The sequence below is a fragment of the Cotesia glomerata genome, linkage group LG4 (assembly GCF_020080835.1).
Source record: "Cotesia glomerata isolate CgM1 linkage group LG4, MPM_Cglom_v2.3, whole genome shotgun sequence".
NCBI classification, from domain to species: domain Eukaryota; kingdom Metazoa; phylum Arthropoda; class Insecta; order Hymenoptera; family Braconidae; genus Cotesia; species Cotesia glomerata.
In genome coordinates this window covers 23,826,194-23,851,848 of record NC_058161.1, presented here as the reverse complement: position 1 = coordinate 23,851,848, position 25,655 = coordinate 23,826,194, and the positions used below count along the sequence as shown (strand labels likewise).

Here is a 25,655-nt window from a genome sequence, read left to right as displayed (position 1 = left end):
CGGATCTGAGGATATACCCACGAACTATTATTCCTGAACTTTGCAGCAAAAGTACGGTAGAAATGTTTTATAACTATAGTAAAAGAAAATTGGCCATTATAACCACAGAAATACCGTATTATTTCGGAATTATAACGATAAATTGATGGTAAACGCATTAATACCGAAAATTTACGGTATTTTAAAAACCGTGAATTATGTAAAATCTAACACTGTAAATTTGGAAATAAAAAAGCAAAATTAACTTTTCAATGATTTTGATCTTTGAGCTCCGAAGTAAGGTTTAAAAAATTTGAGAAATTTAAAATTCTACGCAGAGTGCGACCCAGAGATCGTCAGCCCGAGTAAAATGACTACCCACATTAATATTTTAAGTTAATAATTAATGGAAAATTAATTGATTAATATTTTATTAATCAATTAATCAAAAAATCGACCTGAGAGGTATCAAGTCGTGTAAGGTATCATTTTTTAGGAAATTTTCTCAGCTTTTCAAATAGCATACTCATACGGCTCTAAAAAATTTCTGAGTCAGGAGTTTTAAGAAAAAGATATCGGTGACTCTAGATGTATGGCACAACCTTTCATCTTAATATTAATGAAAAATAAATTGATCAAAAAAAAATTAATATTTCTTTATTACCCAACAAAATACCTCAGAATAATCACAAAGTTATATATATTTTTTTATAATGTAAAGTATAAGCGACGACGACCCACAGTCCGGTATCCCACATTGCAGTTATTGTTCTCCAGCCATGGTAGTTCATGTTCCCGTACTTCCAATGAAACGGGAATATCTGGTAGCAAATGTGATGTCCGATGTACATAACTAGGGCGTTCATACCTTAAATTTTAAAAATTAACCTCAAAAACCTCAACAATATCCTCTTTAGTAAGAAGATACTATAAAAATATGCTTTGCGCAGGTTAGACCCTCCGGAACCATTCTTGCGCATGTGCAGAAATTATTCCGACCTACTGCGTATGCGTAGGAGTTATTCCGGCGTACTGCACATGCGCAAGAAATGTTCCTATCTAATTTAACCTGCATAATACTGGCCGCTTTCTTTGGAAATAGTATATTACACACCTAGGGAAGTAAAGTAAGAAATGTCTCAGATCACATGTAATTGTTGGCCGAGACGAAGCCGAGGTCAACAAACATGTGATCTAAGGCTTTCTTATTTACTTCCCGTGGAGTGTATACTATTTTTTTGCTCGACGAAGGCAGGAAGCGGCAACTTTGTTTAGCGCAGCGGGCCGAAAGTTGACGCTTTCTGCCCGTCGAGCAAAAAAAAAAATTTTGGCGCATGCGCAGAACGCACATGCGCAAAGGTTCTGCGCATACAGTTTATGCGGGAAAATTTAAAAACTAAAAAATTTTTTTTTTATTATAGCTCAATTTTTTTGCACTATGCGTCCTGCGCATACAATTTTAGCGCGAAAATTCAAAATCCTTAAAATCATGACCAACTAAAAATATTTTCATAAAAAATTCTTAATTATAAATGAAAATTTTTATTACCTGAAATGTTTAACTTAATCATTGGGAAAAATGAAACTTTTCCAAACGACCAATACACTGATAAAAAAAATTGACTTGACCCAAGAGCCAAACTCTTGAACCAAGAATTCCATTTTGAAGAAAATGATTTTCTTGAGTCAAGAGAATAAATTCTTGAGCTAAGAAATTATTCTTTGTTTAAGAAAATTTTCTTGAGTCAAGAATTTATTCTCTTGACTCGAGAAAATCATTTTCTTCAAAATGGAATTCTTGGTTCAGGAGTTTGGCTCTTGAGTCAAGTAAATTTTTTTATAGTCTAGTCAACAAGTGCCTTTTTGGTCAACTTTATTCAGCAGGCTCCGAAAATTATGACTCAGGTGTCATTCGATTTGGAATGGTATCTAAAAGATTTTTGAAAAAAATGAAGTTCCGCTTGCAAAAATTTCAAAAGTTATTAATTATTACTGCTTAAGGGTAGAGCAGTTGGCGCGACACCAAAAGATCCAGGTTCGATTCCTGGTCTGAGCATTTTCTGAGTTATTATTTTTTCGGTGACCGAAAAAGGTTTCACTGAGTAAAAAATTAACTTCTTTGCTTAATCTTAATTAAAAATAACAAATTTTTAATTATTAGATATATACACCCAAAGATGGTATTGAGTACTCATACCAACAATAAAAGTGGTGAAAATAAATTTAATAAATAAAAATTTAATGTAAAATTTAAAATTAGTCTAACATCAATTTGGATCGGGGATAATGGCTTTGAAATATAGAACTCTTTAATTAGTAAAAACACCGATCTTCGGAAAAAATAGTAAATTATTTAAAAAAAAAAAAAAAAAAAAAAAAACTAACTAAAAACTATTAAAACTAACTAAAAACTATCCACAATTAACTAAAAAAAAAAAGGGGGTTTATTTTTCTAGAAATATCTTAAAAACTAATGAAGATTTTTCCAATTTAAAAAAAAAATTCCAAAAGAAGAGAAATTTTTCTAAGAAAAAAGTTTTTCTAAAAAAAAAGAAATAAAAAAATTCAGCGGCTTACTGGATAGATCTATCGATAGATGAACAATAATCCGTCTGAAAAAAATTTTTATCACAATTTTTTAATTAGTTATGCAATAGTTAATTAATCATTTTTTCTGATTGAACATGAACATTGCAAGTGTGATAATTGTAAAACTAAATTTGAGATTTTTTTCCTCTTTTGGAGCAATTCTTGGAAGCCTTCAGAATAGATCCCCGTTAAAAAAATTAAAAAATTTTTATTTTTCAGTTTTTCATCAATAATTTTCGGTGCAAAATTAAAAACTTAGATTAATAATCGAAAAAAATTTTTTTTCAAAATATTATAAACTAGCAGTCCGCCCCGCCTTCGCACGGCTATTTAACAAAAATTTCAACATTAATTATGATGTTATATAGCCTATGTCACCAGGGGATAGTGTAGCTTCCCAACAGTGAAAGAATTTTTCAAATCGGTTCAGTAGTTTCGGAGCCTATTCGATACAAACAAACAAACAATCAAATCTTTCCTCTTTATAATATTAGTATAGATGATCCGTTTCTATATTACCAGAAGCTGTATAAAAATAATTTTTATAAATTTTTATCTCATTATTTAATAAATTGTTATAAACAAATGCGTTGTTTATAAGATAATTTAAAAATTTTTTATGCAATTTTAATCTTTCATATAAATAATCTTAAAAAAAAATAGTTCTTTAATATTAATTGGAAGTGGGTGAAAATAATTGTTAATTAACAAATGCGTTTTCAAGTAATTAAAAAAATTTTTTTAAAAAACAATTTTTCTTTGAAGGATTGAAATTCCAATTTTTTCGATGATTAATCTAAGTTTTTAATTTTGCAACAACGAAAGTTATTAATAAAAAACTGGAAAATAAAAATTTTTTCATTTTTCCAACAGGGATTTATTCTGAAGCCTTCCAAGAATTACTCCAAAAGAGGAAAAAAATCTCAAATTTATAGTTTAACAATAATCACACTTGCAATGTTCATGTTCAAGCAGAATAAAATTTTTAACTAACTATTGCATAACTAATTGAGAAATTGTGATAAAAATTTTTTTTAGACGGTTTATTGTTCATCTATCGATAGATCTATCCAGTAAGCCGCTGAATTTTTTTATCTCTTAAATTTTATAATTAATATCATAAAATAGTTTTTATTAAGGCCATTCTCTAAGGGGGGCCCCCCACTTTTTAAAGAATATGTGGCGCCGCCTGGCGGCCGAAATAGGTACTAAAAAAAGTTTGAATTTTCGAGAGATTAAAATTCAAATGAAACAGGTATAAATAATGTAATTGTTTATTTTTATGCTTCCGTATGAATTAGAAAAATTTATATTACAATTTAAAACATGTTTTACACCGGAAAACATCATAAATATGAATTAAAAATATAACGTTCTTATTGACTGTGAAATGTCATTTTCCGTGTTTCACGCCAATAATTAATTGTAAAATAATTAGGGAATAAGGTGTAAAAAATTAAACGTAATTCATATTATAAAAGCATAGAGAATAAGTAAAAAATAACTTACAAGCATAAATTCTTCATATGTAGCCAAAATATCGTAAAAAAGTTTTCACAACACAGTTTGACGTTTGTAAACAACCGACATATTGTGTTTACAAAGCGAACGTGAAACACATGAACGTTGTCGCGGGAAAATTAAATAGCAACTTCACACTATTGCAAGAGAATAAAATAAATCATAGAATTCATGTAAAATTTCTAAGTGTAAGTGTGCAGGAAATTTTTTATCATAAAATGAGGAGTGTCTGGATCGACTCAAAATGGCCTGAAACGAATAAAAAACTTAACTCTCAGGAGTACTTTTTTATTTTGGTCAACGCCTGCGCTGGGTCAGCTGATAGAAAATTTTCTAAGTGTGGGTGTGCGGGGAATTTTTTATCATCAAATAAGGAGCGTCTGAATCGACTCAAAATGACCTGAAACGGATAAATAACTTGACTCTCAGGAGTACTTTTTTTTTTGGTCAACGCCTGCGCCGGGTAAGTTAGTGAACAATTTTCTAAGTGTGTGTGCGCGGGGAATTTTTTTATCATCAAATAAGGAGCATCTGAATCGACTCAAAATGACCTGAAACGGATAAATAACGACTTTCAGGAGTACTTCTTTCTTTTGCTAAACGCCTGCGCTGGGTCAGCTGATAGGAAATTTCTAAGTGTGTTTGTGCGGGGAAGTTTTTATCATCAAACGAGGAGTGTTTGGATCCACTCGAAATGGCTTGAACCAGATAAATAAATCAGAAGAAATACGTAACAAACTAAAGCAAAATGCTCAAGTTTATACATTTATCGGTCACTCTCAGAAATCCAAGGGGTTTGATGATTAGGAAGTGTTATAGTCAGCAGAGAAACTTACCCTTCGTAGAAGATGGACAATATTTTCGTAAAAATGACATTGCAACAAATAAAGAAGAAGTATTCACGACTGAACAAAAACCAAACCCAGGAAATGAAGTAAGGCAAGATATTGAACCTGGACCTTAAACATGCGCCATCCGATGATTCCTTGCTAGAGTCTAATATGGAATGTTCCTCTCGCAAAAATAATAATACAATAATAAAATAATGTTTAATAATATATAAGTTAATTTTTTATATATTTCAACAACATAGTGAACATTACAAACAAATTTAGAATTAATTAGAAATCAAATTTATTTTGTATTATAAAAGTAAAAGTTCCCACCACCGGAGTTGTAATTGACAGTCGGTTGTAAATTTTTAGTGTTTTTGTCAAAATTTTGATAAAGTTGGTATATTCTATTCCGAACCTTTTTGTCGGCCGGAATTCTTTCCCCGTTTTACCGGTTTGTTCCCCTGTAATTTTTATTTTCTTCTATTATTAATTATTCTATTTTTACGAGTAAATATGTATAGAAGTAATTGTCATGTACTATTGTAACTTTAGAGTTACTACCTCGAGCTGTGAAACCAGGTGGGTGTTCAGGTCCACTATAACTCTGCGAGCTTACAGCGCCTCTTACGCTGTTAGAATTATTGCTGGAAACAGGGGTACTGACAGAATTTCCTGATCCGTCAACAGTTGGGAAACTCCCAGCGCCATTTATGCCGCCAGAGTTACTGCTTGGAGCAGTGACACCGGGTGAGTTGCTTGGTCCGCTAACAATACTCTGTGAGTTGACTGCGCCCCTTATGTTGGTAGAATTATTTGTTAAAGTAGGGGTACTATCAGAATCTCCTGGTCCGTCAATAAGTTTGGAGACTGCCAGCGCCATTTACGCTGTCATAATTATTGTTTGGAGCAGTGAAACTAGGTGGGTTGTCTGTTCCGCTAACAACACTTTGAGAGTTTACAGCGCCCCTTACACTGTCATAATTATTGGTTGGAGCAGTGAAACCAGGTGAGTGGCCTGGACCGAAACCATAAAGGTTGCTTGGAACGCTGAAACTATGAGGGTTGCCTGGAACGCTGAAACCATAAAGGTTGCTTGGAACGCCGAAACCGTGAGGGTTAGGTAGAACGCCAAAACTGTAAGAGTCCCCTGAAACGCCGAAGCCGTAAGGGTTGCTTGAAACGCCGAAACCGTGAGAGTTGCTTGGAACGCCGAAGCCGTGAGAGTAGCTTGAACCGCTGAAGCCGTGAGAGTTGCTTGGAACGCCGAAGCCGTGAGGGTTAGCTGAAATGTTGAAACTATGAAAGGTGTCTTGAGCGCCGAATTCAGGTGTATTATGAACTTCAGTTATTTCGCCAGAGTTATTGCTTGAACTATTGACTTTACTGAGGTCCACTGGACTGTCAATGTCCTGAGCATTACTTGAAGAACTAGTATCGCCAAAATTATTGCCATGATTGCGCAGATTGATGTTTTCAACGGATGAAATCCTCAGGTTCTTCAAATTTTGCTGATTCTGCAAATGTTTGTTTAAAGCTTCTTCAATCTCTTGACGGGTAGCCGGATTGGTTCGCGGTTGTTGGTTCTGAGTGAAGCCTGAATTTTACTTTCCTCGTAGATGCCTTTAAACAAAAATTATGTAACATTAATTTTAAGTTGCACTGGCACACATAATATTAATAATATTTTGATACATCATGACAAATTGACAGAGATTTTCATTTTATATTTATACAGACTTTTAAGTAAATTAGTTTAAGAAAAAGATTGAGACGTATTTTAATAGAGAAATTTATATATTATCTAATTACCATTTTCTTGCTCCGTATCGCCCAACAAAAAATCCTCTTCATCCGTTGACATCAGTAAATCTTCCTCATTAAAATTATAAATATCGTTTGACATGCTAAATAATTAAATATCACTCAATTATAGGAATTAAATTAATTAAATTAAATATAAATTATCACTCATAGACACTTATTTTAATTTTAATCTCCTTTATCCTTTAACACTTTTTCAAACTTTACTGTTTATTATTTTTTGTTACTATGACACCAGTAAAAAATTTTCGATATTCACTTTTTTAAAATTCTATAGTTAACTTAACAGTTGCAAATTTTCATGTAAATTCACTTCTATTTGTACGTACAAATTGTAGATTTTGAAATAATAAATTTGTTATTAATATAGTTATATTTATATATCTTTACCGACTGCTCATGTAATAAATTCGAAACCTATATTTTATTTACTTTTTCTTTCATTTGTTTATTTGTTATTGATATCATCATTATTATTATTGTGATAATTCAATTTGATATTACGTTAGTAATATTTCAAACCTATTATTATTAATTTTTTTATATTTATTAAATAAAAATTGACCATGGATGACAAAAAAGTAAAGTTATCATATGCAAAAAATCGACAGCCCTACCGTAAGCGCAGTACTAAAAAAAGGATGAAAATGTACGTATATTTATATATTATTGTAAATTGTAAATTATAGTCTTTCTGATACGTTATTTTATGACTTCCCTTAAAAAATTTTTATAATCTGTCTTGATACGGTAAGATACATCTGTATTTGTGTATTTACTTTAGTTGTGTATTTACTTTATTCAAGGTCGCTTTAAAATCAAATGTTATTATTTATTACAGTAACATAAAATTAATTAACACGTACGGTTACATATTTTATACATTTTTAACTTCCCGCTAAGAAAATCGAAGATTTTCGAAACATCGGTAAGTTATTGTTTTTACCCCGTTTTGCAAAAATCGAGTTTTCAACAGATCTCGACGTTTTGAGGCCTTAAAAATCTTCCCTGACCCTTCCCGCGATGGTGTCTGTATGTCTGTATGTATGTATGTATGTATGTATGTATGTGTGTGTGTGTGTGTGTGTGTGTTTTTTTTTTTTTTTTTTTTATAGAGGAGATAAAATACATTTACGTATACCAGGACGAGATGTCTGTCCTGGTTATGTCGGACTCGGAAGTCAATATTATTGACAACAATACCGACTAAACATCCTCCTCTCTTCTTTCCCTATAGACGTTACAGGGAAGACTGGATCGGAACCGCGTTAGCATTACTTCAATCCAGTCCGTGCTGCGTCTTGCGACGCCTACTTCTTGATTACTGGTTACAGATCCCTTTCTGTGGTTTTCGTTTTTAGAACGCGCTGCGCGTAGGCTGCGACAGCTGACCAGTTATCTTCTGTTTTAAGCATATAGGTTACTGAGCTTTCCGGAGAAAGCGTGGTGCCTATAATTTCTTCTGTGCTGCTTCTGTAGTCCTTCCACCGTACACACTTGAAGAAAGTGTGTTCGGCGTCGTCGATTTTGTCCGGGCAGTATTTGCACATCGGCGTGTCCTGTAGCCCCATCCTTCCTTTTAGCGTCATGGAGTTTCAGCCTGTTGAACGCAAGTAAGTCGATAGGTGCGGCTACCGCTATGACCAATAAAGCAGTTTCGGAAACCGTACGGTAGGCACAGGCTACTCTGAGAGCACCCCGCCGCTGCACCGCTGCCATTTTACGCCGGTATGTCTTCTGCTTCAGGATGTGAGCCCATATCTCCGCTCCGTAAAGCAGTACAGAGTGGACTACCTCAAGCAGGACTCTCCTCTTTTTGGTTCTTGGTCCCGTAGTGTTCGTCATAATTCTTGCTAGGCCAGACACCGTCTTGCTGGCCTTCTGGCATGCAATATCGAGGTGTTCGCGGAAAGACAGTTTCTCGTCTATCGTTCACCACAGATAGCGCAGGGCCCTTGTTGACGTTAATGTTGTTCCTCCCATGTCCACAGCGAATGGTTTTGGGAACCATTTTTGACGAGTCAGAACAACCATCTCGGTTTTGTGCTTGGCGAGTTTCAGGTGGTGTTTATCGAGCCAAGTCTCGACGGCATCAATGGTTTCCCGAACTAATAGTTCGGCCTCCTCTACGCTGTTTACTATTATCGTGGCTGCGACGTCGTCTGCAAAGCCCGTTAGTTCCACCTGCTTTGGCAACGGGATTTCAAGAAGCTCGTCGTAGTCCGCGTTCCATAGATCAGGCACCATTATTGAGCCTTGCGGCACGCCAGCCGTTATGGCGTATTCTTTGTGGGCCTTCCGTGGTTTCTGCTATTAGCTTTCTTTCATCCAGGTAGTTGTCGACTAGTGCCAGATTCTCTGGCTCCACTTCAAATTTGTGCTCCAGGGCGTCCAAAATATCTCCCCAATTTGCGCTGTTAAAGGCGTTTTTTATGTCTAGTGTGAGGACAAGACACACCTTGCGGGCTTTGAGGCTACCAGTCCATGCTTCTCTCGCTGTTCCTCCCACTTTTGAATTGCGCCGATTGTTGACCGTCCTTTCCGGAAGCCGTGTTGGTTTGCGGAAAGCCTCCAGCACGATCGATGTCGTTTCGTAGTCTTCCCTGTATAAGCTCTTTCGAGCAATTTCCCAGCAATGTCCAGCATGCAAAGTGGTCTGAACGACGAAGGTGTTACAGGGCCACCTTTGCCTTTATCTAGCAGAACTAATCTCTGCCGCTTCCAGACCGCGGGAAACGTGCCAGTTGCCAAGCATGCGTTGTAGGTGTTCAGGAGTATGTCTGGGTGTTCCAGGGCTACAGTCTTGATCACTAATGCTGGGATGCCATCAGGACCTGGTGCCTTTCCTGTCTTGAGGCTCTTCGCTGCATCCTGTAACTCCTTGGTTGTGAAAAAAGTTACATTGTTTTTCACATACTGTCTTCTTTCCCTTGGTTAGTGTTTGGGGAACAACTCCGCTACGATGCTGCTCATTAAGGCAGGTGGTTTCGGCGCTTCTGGTGAAGCCTTTCCAAGTCGTTTGGTAACAATTTGGTAGGCTTTACCCCAGATGTCTTTATCAAGGTCGTTACAGATCTCTTGCCACAGTTTCGCTTTGCTTGCTTTGATTGCACGGTTTAAGTTCTTTTAGCCTGCTTATACTCGCGCGAATGTAGGTCTTGATTGGGAGAGCGTTTCGCAGCTCTCGTTGCTAGCCGACGTAGTTGGTGGCATTTTTTCCGGAGTTCTGCTATGTCTGGTGACCACCAATACGCCGGCCTGTGGAAACTCCGATTTTTCAGCCGCGGCATAGAAGCGTCACATGCGGCAGCAATCTCCTTCATCGTGTTTAGCACTGCCTTTTCCGTCTCGCTGCCGGTATCTGGAGTCGGATTGTTCGGAAGAATAGTCCAGCTTCTTGCAAGTGAAGCTCGCAGTGCCTCCGAATCAAGCCTTCCTCCTGACATTCCACTTCCGCTTAGAAAAGTCGCGTTGTGAAACCGGGGCAAGTTCCAGTCCAACTTTGAATGTCACGAATTGGTGATCACTGCCGCTGTATTCTTCGGATACAGTCCAGTCTTCGATCATGTTGGCCGTCCTTGGAGTCGCCAACGAAATGTCGAGGATGGATTCCTGGTATCCTGGTCTTCTAAAGGTCGTGGTGCTCCCGGTATTCAGCACTATGAGGTCGAGCTTAGCCGCGACGTCGGCGACCTCGTTGCCTCTGGTGTCAGAGAAAGCAGCACCCCACTCGGCCGATTTAGCGTTGAAGTCTCCGGCTACGATGACTTCGCCGTCGAACTTAGTAATCGCATCTTCTATACTTGCCAGTTTCTGTCGGAACACACTAATCCCTTCGTTCGGTGAGAGATAGACGCTCATGAAGTAGGTTGTGGGGGTTTGAATCCAGACAAAACCTGCTCCACTTCCGCTGTTGTTGGCAGTAACGTTCTTTGTGTTTACAATCCAAATTGCTGCCGTACCAGTTTTGTCTGTGAACCATGTTTTGCCTTCGATGTTCAGGTATTGCTCGCAGATAAAGCAGACGTCAATCTTGTCTTCGAAGACACGTTGGCGCAGCAGGTTTTGCGCTAAGGCGCACCTATTCAGGTTGCCTTGTAGTATGCGTGTCATTTTTGACCTTTCGTGGCTTCTGCTAGTGCTGTGCGGAATGCCTTGCAAGCTCCGGTACCAGGAATATGGCATAGACCGTCTTTGGCATCTTTGTCCGGAGTGCAAAGGAAGCAGCTTGGCTTCTCAGTGCAGTTTAGGGCCTTATGATTTTTCCGCCACATTTGTAGCAGCACATGCTTCTATCTGGTCCCGCACACTGTTGTGTGTGGTGTCTGAACCCGAGACATTTAAAGCAGCGGGTTACTTTCGCAACTTGGCGTATACGACAGTTTACCCAGCCGATCTTTATACGGGCCTTGTTGAGGGCCTTAGTCGCATTTAGCTTCGTCGATCTCGCAGAAGGCTGCTCGATTACCTCGTGGTGTGGGTTTTGTCAAATTCACCCGTTTGATCTCTAGGCTGTCATTGAATTCACGTTTTAGTGCTTCACGGACTTCGCTCTCGGTAGAGATTTCATCGAGGTCAAGGATCTCGATCGTTGTTGTTGGTGTTAGCGTCTTGACAGTGCCGATGTTTGCAGTGGCTGACTTTACTGCATCGGTGAAAGCCTTGCTGTCCTCGGTCTTTCGAGCCATTTCGAGGAGAACGCCTCCGTGCCTCGTCCTTTTAATAGACCTTATGTCTACTCCAGTCTCTGTTGGGCTAACCTTGGCCTTGATTTCCTTGAGGAGATCGGCGTATGTTCGCCCTTCAGCTGGTTGGACAAGCACAGCCTTTGTTCTTGTCTTTTTCCTTCTCGGTTTTCTTGAGCCGCCCTCACTTAGCTGGTTTTGGGCTTCAGTAGTTTTTGCCCCTGGCTCCTGTTCTCTTTCCTTCTTTGTTCTTTTGCCGAGTCACCTTTATCCAGGTATTATCCCGGGCTGTCTTTTTCTGTGCTGGCTTGTCCGTTTCAGAAGAAGGGCTGGGCGTAGACAGCGGCCTCTTCTTTTCGTTCTCTTTTCCGTGCTGTGTTCTCTCAGGAGTGACCAAAAACGCTTGTGGTTTTGTGGTCGTCTCCGGAGATGTTTGCGTGGTTGTCGCCGACATCGATGCTGGTTTGTTGGCCAACTTATATGCCGTGGCAATGGACGCTACTAGTTTTCTGAGTTCATGATGAAGATTTCTCTTGTCCTTTATGAACTCAGTCAACTCTTCGATCTTGCTACCGAGCCGTTCCATTGGCGATTGTTGGCCGGTGACAGTCGGTAGAGAGTTGATCCTCCCTCGATATGTGTTAGTGTTGACGGGAGCAACAGGTCTTCCACTTTTTGGAGGAGCGCCTGTTTGCTGTGCGTCTACTTCCATCTGAGCTGTTTCTGTCCTCCCTGTAGCATTGCTAGCATTGCTAGACGGCAGAGCCATGGGGTCCACTCCGCTGTTCAAACGGTCGCTTGATAACGACGAGTTCAGGCCCGTTTGTACGCCTTCCCTCGCCGGTACTGAGGTATCCCTCCTCTGCACCGTAGACGATGTTTGAAATACTTCTGACATTCCATATCATCTTTTGCTAGGTTTTGGTCCGCCCCGAGTATTTTATTTCCTCGGTACCCGACGTATCTGGCGCGCAGGTATGCCGAGTATTCCCCTATCCGCCACCTGGGGAGGCGCCCGATGCGGGACCCAGCAAACCCGATACGAGGTGTGTGTGTGTGTGTGTGTGTGTGTGTGTGTGTGTGTGTGTGTGTGTGTGTGTGTGTGTGTGTGTGTGTGTGGATGTAAAGCTCTTATAACTTTTGATTGGCTCAACCGATTTAATTGAAACTGGTTGCATTCGAAAGAGCTTCACTGAACTTAGATTTCCTGTAGACTAGAACCGATTCGGACCGGTAGATTCCAAGAAATATCAATAAAACTGAGAAAAAAATTTTTTTCAAAAGTGGTTTTTTTGGAATAACTTTTAAACGGCTGTATCGATCAATTCCAAAACTAATCAGCTCTTAAGATCGAAAATCACGTCGATTGCCGTCGGGCCAGTCAAAATCGGTTGATTCGTTCGTGAGATATCGTTGACGAAAAAAATAAAAAAAACGGCAAAAAAGTGTATTATTTCAAATAACTCGTAAAATTCATGTCGGATCGATTTTTGTGTAATGGATTATTTTGTTAACCTTGAAATACTGCGTCGATCGCCGCAAATTGCATCATAATCGGTTGATTGGTTCGCGAGATATCCTTGACGAAAAAAGCAAAAAAATGGCAAAAAAGTTTATTTTTTCAAATAACTCGTAAAATTCAAGTCAGATCGATTTTTGTGTAATTGATTATTTTGTTAAACTTAAAATACTGCGTCGATCGCCGCAAACTGCATCAGAATCGGTTGATTCGTTCGCGAGATATCGTTGACGAAAAAAGCGAAAAAATGGCAAAAAAGTGTATTTTTTCAAATAACTCGTAAAATTCATGTCGGATCGATTTTTGTGTAAAAAATTATTTTGTTAACCATGAAATACCACGTCGATCGCCGCAAACGGCATCAAAATCAGTTAATTCGTTCGTGAGATATCGTTGACGAAAAAAATTCGAAAAAATTGATTTTTTAAGAAAAAATCCAAAATTTCATATCCGATTAATTTGTGTTCACACAATGTTTATAGGACTTAAAAAAATACAGTGATTGCTGCCAACCGCGTGGATATCGGTTGACTCATTCTAAAGTTTATGGTAGCTTGAACATTTAAAAAATACGGTTTCATCAAACTTCTGTTAGACTTTTGACCTCGAAGAGCTTATAAGCATCGACCAGTTTTATTTTCGAGCTTAGAGAGCTCAAAATAATACAAAAATCAAATTTTTATTTAGTAAATTATATAGATATTTAACTTTTGTACTTCAGTCTTCATAACGCAATTTTTAAAAATTTTTGGACTGCAAAACTTTCAAACTTCCCACTACAAAAGTTTTTTTTTTTTTTTTATGATGTTGTCATCATTATAATCCTTCATGTAGAACTTTTTCTTATTTTTAACTTCCCGCTAAAAAAATCAAAGATTTTAAAAAATCGAGAAGTTATTGTATTCACCCCGTTTTGCAAAAATCGAGTTTTCATCGGATCTCGACGTTTGAAGGTCACAAGAAGCTTCCCTGACTGTCCTCGCGAGGTTGTCACCATGTCTGTATGTGTGTGTGTGTGTGTGTGTGTGTGTGTGTGTGTGTGTGTGTGTGTGTGTGTGTGTGTGTGTGTGTGTGTGTGTGTGTGTGTGTGTGTGTCGATAAGCTTAAAAATGACGCGTTAGATAACATTCAAGCGCTTAGCGGGAAGTTGCACGGATGGCCTTTAGGTCAACTGTTTTCCTAATTTTTTAGTCATAGAAATTGCGTTTGTTCAATCACGTGAACAAAATCTTGATTCGCGATTCCTTTGTATTTCTTAGATTGACCAACAACCGTATGAAGAAACAATCGACTGAGAGTATAGACGAAGAAGGTAAGGAAATTATAGATTTGTCAAATGTTTCTTTTTCACCGGTATCTCCACAAATTTATTCATCAAGTAATGAAGATCACAATGTTGATGTGCAATCAAGTGTTTCTTCTTTATCTTCATTACTCACTTCATCTTGTAATGTTGCTGAAGATAACGAACAGAGTCATGATGAATACCTTAATAACCCAACAATAAATCAAAATGCTGATGTTGGTGAAACAATAATAGAAGAAGATTGCGATATCAAAGCTGAAAATAAGATTCCAAATTTTCATACTGAAAAATCGGAAGATACATTAACCAGTATGAAAAGTACAGCCTTGTCTGCTACAGCTATTGTTTTATCAACCTTTATTCCTATTAATTTGTGGTCGCCATACGTGATTGATAATATTACACAAATAGGCAAAAAACTTTATCTTGAAAGCTTCTTAAGCCTTAGTAAAAATTCGAATATTGGTCTCAAAGAAAGGTTTTTAAAACCATTTGAGCTGATTAAAACTATTGAAATAGCCGCGCAATGTATGGCAACTTTTGAAATAGTGCAGGAAACTTGCGGAGAAAATATTTTACAAATTATTTGTGGCGAACAGTACTTATCTTTTTCAAAAATTATTTTGAATATTTGCTGTAATCAAAAAGCAGCAATTTTGAATATAAATCGACGCTCAGTCGCGATTCTTTCTAGATTTGAGAAATATTACTTATTTGACCCAGAAGGTCGTAATAAAAATGGTATAACTTGTTTTCCTCGATTAAATATCTTCACTAATATACCAACTCTAATCAATTGGATAACAGATAATTATTACATTTCTCCGGAGTTAACCAATCCTGACATGAATAATTCGTACTCTTTTTCTATGATAAGAGTCACTAAATTTATTGTTGATGGTTATTCATGTAATATGAATTCTTTGAAAGTAGTAAATGCTTTGAAGAAAAATTTTTATTCACATTTCTTACTGCCAAAAAGTTCAAGTGAAAATGGTGAAGGAATTGATTTAAATAAACAAAATTATACTTCAACTTTTTCCTCTTCTACGGATGAAAATCTTTCAAATAAACCATCAAATGATTCCATCAAAGATCCAAAGACAGATTTCGAAGACATTTGTGAAGAGGATGCAAATAATGACATAAATGAATATTTATCTGATTCAATTGAAAATGTTAATGATTATAAATCCAATCTCGAATTTATGTTTTCCTCTTGTACTGTAGCTGATCATGAAAACATAAATGATAATCAAAAATCTTCGACAGAAACTCAGTCAGATTTTTCAAAAATCAAACCTTATGATATTATTCGAGGCAATATAAATCAAGCCGATAAAAAATTCAATAATTCAGCTGGTAAACAGTGCACTGCGATGGCTGCTTCTGCCGTAGTGATGGCAACGTTCTTACCTATAAAAACTTGGAAATCAGATCATATTGACCGTATCCTCGAGATCGGAAATAATCTTTACGAGATTAGTATGCGTATGCGTCCCAATGCTCCTGTTGTATGTGGAGCTAATGATAAAGATTATCTAGAAGGATCGGAACTGCATACTGAAGTTTCAATTGATCCATCTTTTACTATAAATTTTATGATAGAAGATACATTTTATGGTAAATGTTTCAGCGTTTCAGAAGATGCAGATTTTCAGCCGTTACAACAAAGGCTTGAAATATTGGTAGGAAAGAATATTGGAGCTATATTAACTATGAATAATCTAACAGTCTCCATTATTTCACACGAAGAATTTTATTACCTGTTTGATTCACACAGTAGAGATGAAGTGGGCCGTGTAACCAGTTCTAATGGCAAATCATGTGTTTGCTGTTTTGAAGACCTAGAGCAATTACATATGATGTTACTCAATAATATGTATATTGTCAATGAAAATGGCGTTAGTGACGTTGAAAATATGCGTATGAATGCATACGCTATATCAACAATTAAAGTGACTTCTTTTAACGTGAATGGCAAAGAAAATCAAATGTCTGATTGTCTTCTAAATCAAACATTTGATATATTTGCATCATTTATGACTAACAAAACTTCTGAATCAATGAAGCATTTATCACATCAAGATCCGCCTCCTAAAAACCCGTCTACTTTAAATAATAAAAGAGCTTCATCATCAAATAGTCCCAAAAAATCAAAAAAGAAGAAAAAAAGGCGAGGAATTCGGTTACGTAGTTCGCTTGTGAGTGACAAGCATACAAAACTGATTTTACATAACAAATATGTAAACACGGAAGTAAATACATGTTTCTACGAGCATCGCCTAAATTCGTTCAATAATTGCTGTCGTAGCTTAGAATGTAAACCAAATTACATTGGACCAATTATGAATGGTTTACAATGTACTTTGTTGTACGAATGTTCTGCGTGTGGCTACGAATTTACAGTTCTGAGTGAACCTGAAGCAAATAATATTGCCAGTACTAATGATAGTATCGTATTAGGTTGTATAAGTAGCGGAATTGGTTTCTATCAGTTGGAAAGCTTATTGACTGCTGCAGATTTACCATGTCACAATGCTAATTCATACTCTGTGGCAGAAACAGTTGTTGGTGAATATATCATTAAGACAGCATTAAAGTCGATGTCTGATGCAGCAAAAGAATCTGTTGAAAGAGCAAAAGCTGAAGGCCGTGTTACTAAAGATGGTATTCCTTTTACATCTACAATTACAGATGGCACTTATCCAAAGAGAGTTTATGAATCGGGATTGTATAATTCTTCTTCCGGAGCAGCAGTTGTTATTGATAAATTTACGAATAAAGTTCTTGATTGTGGAGTAGCTAATAAAAGATGTTCACAGTGCCAATTTGGAAAACAAGATTATCATCTTTGTTGGCTTAACTTTGCTGCCAGCCTCCCTTCAACAAAAATAGAATCATCTATTTTATTAGAATTATTTCAGACTAGTTATGAAAAGTATGGATTAATATATAAAACATTAATAAGTGATGGTGACAGTAGTGTATACCAATTACTCATTGATTTTAATGTTTATGGTCTGTATAATATTACTGTCGAAAAAATAGTGTGTGAATCACCTGCTTCGTCGTTTAGCAAAAAATCTTCTAGGTCTTTTGAAAATGAGTCAATTAAAGAACGAAGTCAGTCTAAAAGAAGCTATTACTGATGCTGGAGTAATATCTTCAAAAGCTATACGAGCAGCATCTCGTTATTTGAATTCCACGAATGACAGCTATGAAAGTAAAATTAAACGTATGCAAGAAGACTTAGAAAATATTCCGTATCACGCTTTTGGTCAACATCAAAATTGTCACCAATATTACTGTGATAAAAAACCAGAGACCAACAGTGTTGTGAAATTATCAGAATTGAAGATTTGGAATATTATATTTGCACATTATAATAGATGTATAGCTCTTCCGAAAGATGTATTAATGAACGGAAGTAATAACCCAGCAGAATGCATAAATAATGTTATTGCTTCAAAAATTGGAGGTAAACGGACTGATCCTTGCAAATTAGGTGGATACAGTATACGAGTAGCATACGCAGTTATACAATTCAACAGTAAAACTGCTATGAAAGATATATACAAAGTTTGGGAAAAAGATATTCCTCAAAGGATATTGACATTAGAAGAAAGAAGGAAAAAAAAAGTCGAGTATAATAAGCGTCAATATCATGAAAAAGGATATCGAAGACGATATCACAAAAATAAGTATACCGGACAAGATTGCTATTATGGGCCAAGCGCTGGTATTGTAATTACTCCTGAACAATACGAAAAATTATTGAAAAGTCACAAAAAAAAATTGACACAGTTAATAAACGAACGCGTTCCGATAGAACGTAATACTGTAGATCAAGCAAAGTCGGAGTTATGGCATAAAACTCGTCGTTTACTATTAACTGCGTCAAATTTCAAGGATGCATGTAAATCACAAACTGATAAAACTAAAAATGATGTGGTAAAAAAAATTTTATATCCATCACATAATACCATGCATCCAGCTTTGTTGTACGGCCGAAATAATGAAGCAAATGCCCTCGATAGACTTGAGGAGAATGAAGACATATTAATAGAACCTTGTGGCCTATTCATTGATGATACTATTCCAGGATTCGGAGCTTCGCCAGACGGATTAGTTGGCAAAGATGGAATAGTAGAAACCAAATGTCCCTACACGTTGAGAGATACAGAGCCTCTGGAAGCTATAAAAAAAGGCGGCGCTTATTCGAAAGAACATTTTGAAAATAATGACCCGTATAAGCTTAGGACAAGTAGTCGTTACTACTATCAAATTCAAGGCCAATTACATATCACTAAGAGAAAATGGTGTATTTTATCAATCTGGACACCTAAAGCTTCACACAATTTAACAATACAATACGATGAAAATTTTTGGAAAACAAAAATGTATCCTCGTTTATATGAATTTTATTGGAAGTACTTAGTACCAGAACTATTGCATCCAAAGTTAATTTATAAATCCAAAGGTTCTGACAAACAAAGTGAAGAAACAGAAAAAACTCAGGAACTTCCAAAAGTTTATGATCAAGTTAATGAGCCATTGCAACAGTTTTTTTACGGTGATAAAAGAATACAGCAATGGTTTTCTTTATCTCCTATCGTTCGTCAGCGTACAACTGAACCAAATACTGAAAACTGTAAAAACAACAATAACGATCAAAATAAACCTGATGAATCAGGTGATGTGAATAGTAGTACAACTGTCAACGACAATGATACCATCAACATTGACAATGATAATGATGATGATTACGATGACGATTGCTTACTCGATGATTATGGTCTCGGCGAAAGTTCATCATTTGAAGAATTAGTCAACGATTTCTTTGAATATATATATGATGAAGATAATAGAAATTCAACAGATATTCTTCAATAAAAATATATAAACTATCAATGGGTCATAGATTTAACAAGATCATGATGACCTTCAATTGAATTTTGAATAAAGATAAACGTTTGTATACCTGTTAAAAATGTGGTAATTGTGTCGAAAAGAACGTATAATCCTCAACGTATATTTGTGACTGATATCATGAGTATATTGCAGTCAACATTAAGTTTGCGATTGATAGTTCATGTGTACTCTAGTCAGCATTAATTTTGCGACTGATACCGCGAGTATAAATGGTCAGCATTCATTTGCGACTGATAATACATGTGTATTTTAGTCAGCATTAATTTTGCGACTGATACCGCGAGTATATATAGTCTGCATTAATTTGCGACTGAAAACATGAGTATGTTACAGTCAGTCTTAAGTTTGCAATTAATATTGTGAATGAATTGTAATTAACATTGATTTTAAAACAGATCCTTTTCCAAGGTAAGTACGCATCTCATTTTTTGTAACAGTAGATCATAATAAATATTTTTGGGGCGTAAATTAATTTGTAAAAATTTAATTCAACAATAATAATTTGTTAAGAAGCATAAGAAAAAAAAGTAAATTCAGACGTTTTTAAAAATTTATTATTTAGAAAAACAAACACGTTGCAGTAAATTTTTTTCATAATCCGACATCCACCTCCTCGATTGGTACGCCCTGGAAACTGATAGTTTGTATTGTGTAAAGTTGGCATCTAAAATTAAAAAATACAAACTATCAGGCAAACGGATGCGGAAATAGTATATTACATACCTAGGCCAGTAAAATAAGAAAAGTCTCAGATCACATGTAATTGTTGACCGAGGCGAAGCCGAGGTTGACAAACATGTGATTTGAGGCTTTCTTATTTACTGGCCAAGGTGTGTATACTATTTTTCTGCTCGACGTAGCCGGAATGTGGCAATTTTGTTTAGCGCAGCGGCCAGAAAGTTGCCACTTTCCGGCCGGAGGGCAGAAAAAATTTAAACATAGATTTATAATCATTTCTTCGGAACGTTTTTTCTAGACCGTACCCACAATGTCGTTGAGTGAACCCATCACCGCTAACATCCCACGTTAAGAAGATCGATCTTAAAAGTTGCTGCACTTTAACTGCCCGTCCATCGATCGAAAAGCGAGCAAAATCTGTATAAACTACAAATTTGATTGTAAATGTTGAAGAATTGTAATAGAATGAAATTAAAAACAGATATAAAGAAAATAATACTAGATGTAGTGAGAGAATAAAAAGAAATAATTTAAATGAAAATGTATCATCAAACGATTGACTCAATTGCAAGCAATTATTTCCATTCTCAAGTTATTTATCCGTTTCAGGTCATTGTGAGTCGATTCAGACGCTCCTTATTTGATGATAAAAATTCCCCGCACACCCACACTTAAAAATTTTCTATCAGCTGACCCAGCGCAGGCGTTGACAAAAAAAAAAGTACTCCTGAGAGTGAAGTTATTTATCCGTTTCAGGTCATTTTGAGTCGATTCAGACGCTCCTTATTTGATGATAAAAAAATTCCCCGCGCACCCACACTTAGAAAATTGTTCACTAACTTACCCGGCGCAGGCGTTGACCAAAAAAAAAAGTACTCCTGAGAGTCAAGTTATTTATCCGTTTCAGATCATTTTGAGTCGATTCAGACGCTCCTTATTTGATGATAAAAACTTCCCCGCACAAACACACTTAGAAATTTCCTATCAGCTGACCCAGCGCAGGCGTTGACCAAAAAAAAAAGTACTCCTGAGAGTCAAGTTATTTATCCGTTTCAGGTCATTTTGAGTCGATTCAGACGCTCCTTATTTGATGATAAAAAATTCCCCGCACACCCACACTTAGAAAATTTTCTATCAGCTGACCCAGCGCAGGCGTTGACCAAAATAAAAAAGTACTCCTGAGAGTTAAGTTATTTATTCGTTTCAGGCCATTTTGAGTCGATCCAGACACTCCTCATTTTATGATAAAAAATTTCCTGCACACTTACACTTAGAAATTTTACATGAATTCTATGATTTATTTTATTCTCTTGCAATAGTGTGAAGTTGCTATTTAATTTTCCCGCGACAACGTTCATGTGTTTCACGTTCGCTTTGTAAACACAATATGTCGGTTGTTTACAAACGTCAAACTGTGTTGTGAAAACTTTTTTACGATATTTTGGCTACATATGAAGAATTTATGCTTGTAAGTTATTTTTTACTTATTCTCTATGCTTTTATAATATGAATTACGTTTAATTTTTTACACCTTATTCCCTAATTATTTTACAATTAATTATTGGCGTGAAACACGGAAAATGACATTTCACAGTCAATAAGAACGTTATATTTTTAATTCATATTTATGATGTTTTCCGGTGTAAAACATGTTTTAAATTGTAATATAAATTTTTCTAATTCATACGGAAGCATAAAAATAAACAATTACATTATTTATACCTGTTTCATTTGAATTTTAATCTCTCGAAAATTCAAACTTTTTTTAGTACCTATTTCGGCCGCCAGGCGGCGCCACATATTCTTTAAAAAGTGGGGGGCCCCCCTTAGAGAATGGCCTTAATAAAGTCTCCAAAGTAGGCATGGCTTACGCAAGCCAGAGCACCCGTTTTCGGCCGTATTTTCATCCCCCCTTTTAGGTTCATCACAGGTAATTTTACGGTAAAATTTTCATTTTTAATTTTAACGAAACTCATTTCTAATTTTTACTTTGAAATTCTTTTATTACTTTCTTATTTCGCTATAAACAAAACTTCAGCTACGCCTAACCTTAATGCATAAAGTAACGCTGCTCACAGAATTTGACAATTAAAAGACAGAGATGAAAAGTATACGTAGCTCAATGACCGTTTCGAGATAAGGTAAAAATCTGCATTTATCCCGCACACGGACACATGTGCACGCGTGCACATGTTGGAAGTGCCCGTGTGCGGTGCCACTAGTCTACCAGTCACCAATGAGCCAACCCGGCTTCCGTAACTTCGTTTAGCGCAGCGGGCTGAAAGTTGACGCTTTCTGCCCGTCGAGCAAAAAAAATTATTTTAGTTTTTAAATTTTCCCGCATAAACTATATGCGCATGTGCGTTGTGCGCATGCGCCAAAAATTTTTTTTCCAAAGAAAGCGGCCACTATTTTACGATATATACAATGTCATTTTTAGACTTTACAGTACTTATTTTGATAAATAACAACATCAAATACTACAATTACCAGGAACTCGGAATGGAGATCCATCCCAAAGTTTAATTACGTCAATTAATATGTAAAAAATGCTGAAAACTGTCAGAGCAAAGCTTGTCGTCACTAATACGAATGAAATAGACCTAAAAATGATTAAATTTTTTAATTTATGTCTTTCTTATGTATTAATATCGTTAATTATTAATAAAATGTTACCATAAGTTCTTGTTGACCGGAATAATGTTGTTAAAATGCAAAACTGAGCCAATAACAGCGTAAATTAGTGCTAAAGTCATCCATCTTGCCACTCGCGATCGCCAATCTTTATAAACTCGAAGAATTTTTCCAGCTTGAACGCCGAGGAACGTTTGCAAAATGGTCGGCAGGCAGCCAATGAGGCCCTCGGGATCAAACGGCCCAGATTGGTAAACGTCATTGATGGCGGGGGACTGGTAAAGATGTTTCGGGGTTAGAATCTTTTTATCGAGAAGCCCTAGAGCGCCACCTGTACAGTTCTGGAACTTTTGGTTGTCGTGAAGGCCGCCAGGTCCGAAGTAACCCCTGGATCAATTGGAACAGGTTAAAGCAGTGAAATTTCAGGTTGGAACATAAAAGTTCCATATTGGAACATAAAAGTTCCATATTGGAACATAAAAGTTCCATATTGGAACATAAAAGTTCCATATTGGAATATGGAAATTCCATATTGGAACAATATTGTTCCACATTGGATCACCGAAGTTCCATATTGGAACATAGAAGTTCCATGTTGGAACAATATAGTTCCATATTGGAACAATATAGTTCCACATTGGAACAATGAAGTTCCATATCAGTATAATATAGTTCCACATTGGAACAATGAAGTTCCATATTGGAACAATGAAGTTGCAGGTCGAAACATAGAAGTTCCAGATTAGAACAAAGAAGGTTAAAACTTACCTTGGACATCCAGGAACATCTAGATGAAAGATAATTCCAAAGTAAACCACAAGAAGCGTGATGTAAATAATCCACTGAGGAATCAGCAGAATAAAATCAATAAAGAACTGAAAGATTCCTCGCTTGAACGTCAAGTCTCGCCTGCGGCTCATCAAAGTATAAACCAACCCGACCACCAAGTATGCGACTCCGAACCGCTGCAGGACTCCGAAGATTCTGATTTCGGCCAGGTCAGCGTCGGTTCCGAGAGTGTTTAAGCTCACACCGATAAGGAACAGCAGGAAGCTTCGCTTCAAGATACCCAGGACCAGTTTAACCCGATGAACGTCTCGAGACAGGGATGATGAGAGCGACAAGGGTATGCAGACCCCCATGATCCAGATGAAGCAGGGGAAAATTAGGTCGGCTACTAAGAGCCCGTTCCAGGTCGCGTGGCCAAGTTCTGGGTATCCTCCAGCGCCGTTATTGACAAAAATCATCATCACTATGCTCAATCTGAAAGCAAGACAACAGATAGTTGTGCAAAAGGCTGGGCTGGAACTTGGAACTTACCCTCGAAAGCTGTCAATGGACTGGATTCGTCTGGTGAGGGGCTTAGGAGGCTCATCGCTGATGGCCGAGCGTTTCTTGGACAGATAATAAGTCACAGATGTCTTTAGAAGGGCGATTATCATCAGTGATAGTACCAAAACTCCACAGATGATGAAGAGAGCTGGAAATTTCGAAAAGTAAGTCAATAGTAAGGTCATAGTAATTTAAAAAAAGATTTTTTGCGGTTGAATGTGAACAATTAAGTTAAAAATGTTAAAGATATTTTTTGTTAGCTCGAAATATATCAAGAACTATTACTGCGCAGCTGTAATCGCTCAGACCGTTTCTATGCATGTCCAAAATTTGTTCCAAACTTCTGTGCAGCATAAATTTCTCTCATAACTATTATTATGCGTGTGCAGAACCTGTTTTAAGCAACTGCGCAGCCCTATTTGTTTGGAACCATTCTTGCACATCCGCAAAATCTGTTCTAAGCTACTGCGCATGCGCAGGAGTTGTTCCAAGCTAGAATACGGGTGCAGAAGGATTCTATCGTTGTAAAATGTTGTAAAATGGGTTTTTAGCGAATTTTGACTCACGTGTGTAAGGATTGGACGGTCGTTTTATAATTTCGAGCTCGCATTTTTCCAGAAAGACTTCATACACTCCAAATTGACCCAAGTCAGGTCTTAATTCGCACACCAAGCCCCTTAAAAGTGGATAATTATAAGTTGAAATTAAAAATTTGTCAGGAATTTTAAAAATACTCACTCTGTTTTATCGGTTCCAAGAACGTCATCTAAATCTGTTCCGTTAAAAAATCTCCAGTTCCAGGTTTTAAAGCTGTTGAAGACGAAACTTGTGTTTGATTCTACCAGCTGGGTTAATTTAGTGAAGGGACACTAGAAAAATTTTTTATTAAAAAAAATATAATGAATTGATTATCAAAAGTTACTCACCAAATTGCAGTCGGAGGTCAGAGAATAGAGAGAATAATTATTTCCAACATTGAAGGTTACACACGCCTGGTCTAGTTCAAGTTCACGGTCACACCCGTCTACTTCCATTTTTTTAATAATTTTTTTTTTTTCTAGTATTTTAAATAATTTGTTATTTACAGGAAAAATATTTTATCGGAATAAACACTCGACATGTTCATGACACACTTAGTAAGCGACTGATAAAATACCTTGCGATTGAGGTAGAAAGTCACTGGCATGTGGATCTATTAAAACGTCTCAATAAAAAGTGTGAAAGTCATCCTGTGAGGTGGTATTATTTAGTGATTATTATTGAATTATTGGGTTAATTGTCGACATTATTCAGCGTAATCAAATTTTTTTCTAGAAATTAACGACGTTATCGAGGAATATTTATGGGTAGAATTGCTGGTAATTTAGAATTTATTACTATGAGAGTCATTTTTTATTTTGACATTATGCTCAGAAAATTTTTTTATGAGGATTCATTCTAATTAATCATCGAAAACTTTCTTTTTTATTAGAAAAGATTCTTGATTGAAGAATAAAGTTTTGAAAAAATTATATAATTGTATAATAAGCTATAGAAAGCATAAAACATTCCTAATTTGTAAAAAAGTTTTTTTATTTTGATGTCAGATGGCGCCACTCCTTAGGAACTGATGGAACCAAATTTTAACCATCGTCAAAATTTATCGTTCTTAAATCCATTAAAAAATAACAAATTTACAGTATAATTGCATCATAAAAATTACCTTAAGGACCCAGGAACATTTGGAACTGATGGAACCAAAATTTTGACGGCGAAGGGATTGAGCTTTTTTCCACATCCATGAAAAAAAAAACAAATTCTTAAGATACTCCCATCATTTA

At 36.4% G+C, this 25,655-nt stretch overlaps 1 protein-coding gene across 1 annotated transcript; it reads right to left on the bottom strand.

Moving 5' to 3' along the window:
• Positions 1 to 613: 613 nt before the first annotated feature.
• Positions 614 to 25,225, bottom strand: LOC123263122 (heparan-alpha-glucosaminide N-acetyltransferase). The gene is made up of 8 exons (XM_044725656.1): positions 24,762 to 25,225; positions 24,574 to 24,704; positions 24,402 to 24,511; positions 23,824 to 23,983; positions 23,272 to 23,766; positions 22,546 to 22,890; positions 22,360 to 22,472; positions 614 to 847 (listed from the first exon to the last, which is right to left on the bottom strand). Exons 1-8 carry the CDS (start codon positions 24,867 to 24,869, stop codon positions 666 to 668), a joined length of 1,644 nt encoding a protein of 547 aa, XP_044581591.1. The 5' UTR covers positions 24,870 to 25,225; the 3' UTR covers positions 614 to 665.
• Between the last annotated feature and the right edge of the window lie 430 nt (positions 25,226 to 25,655).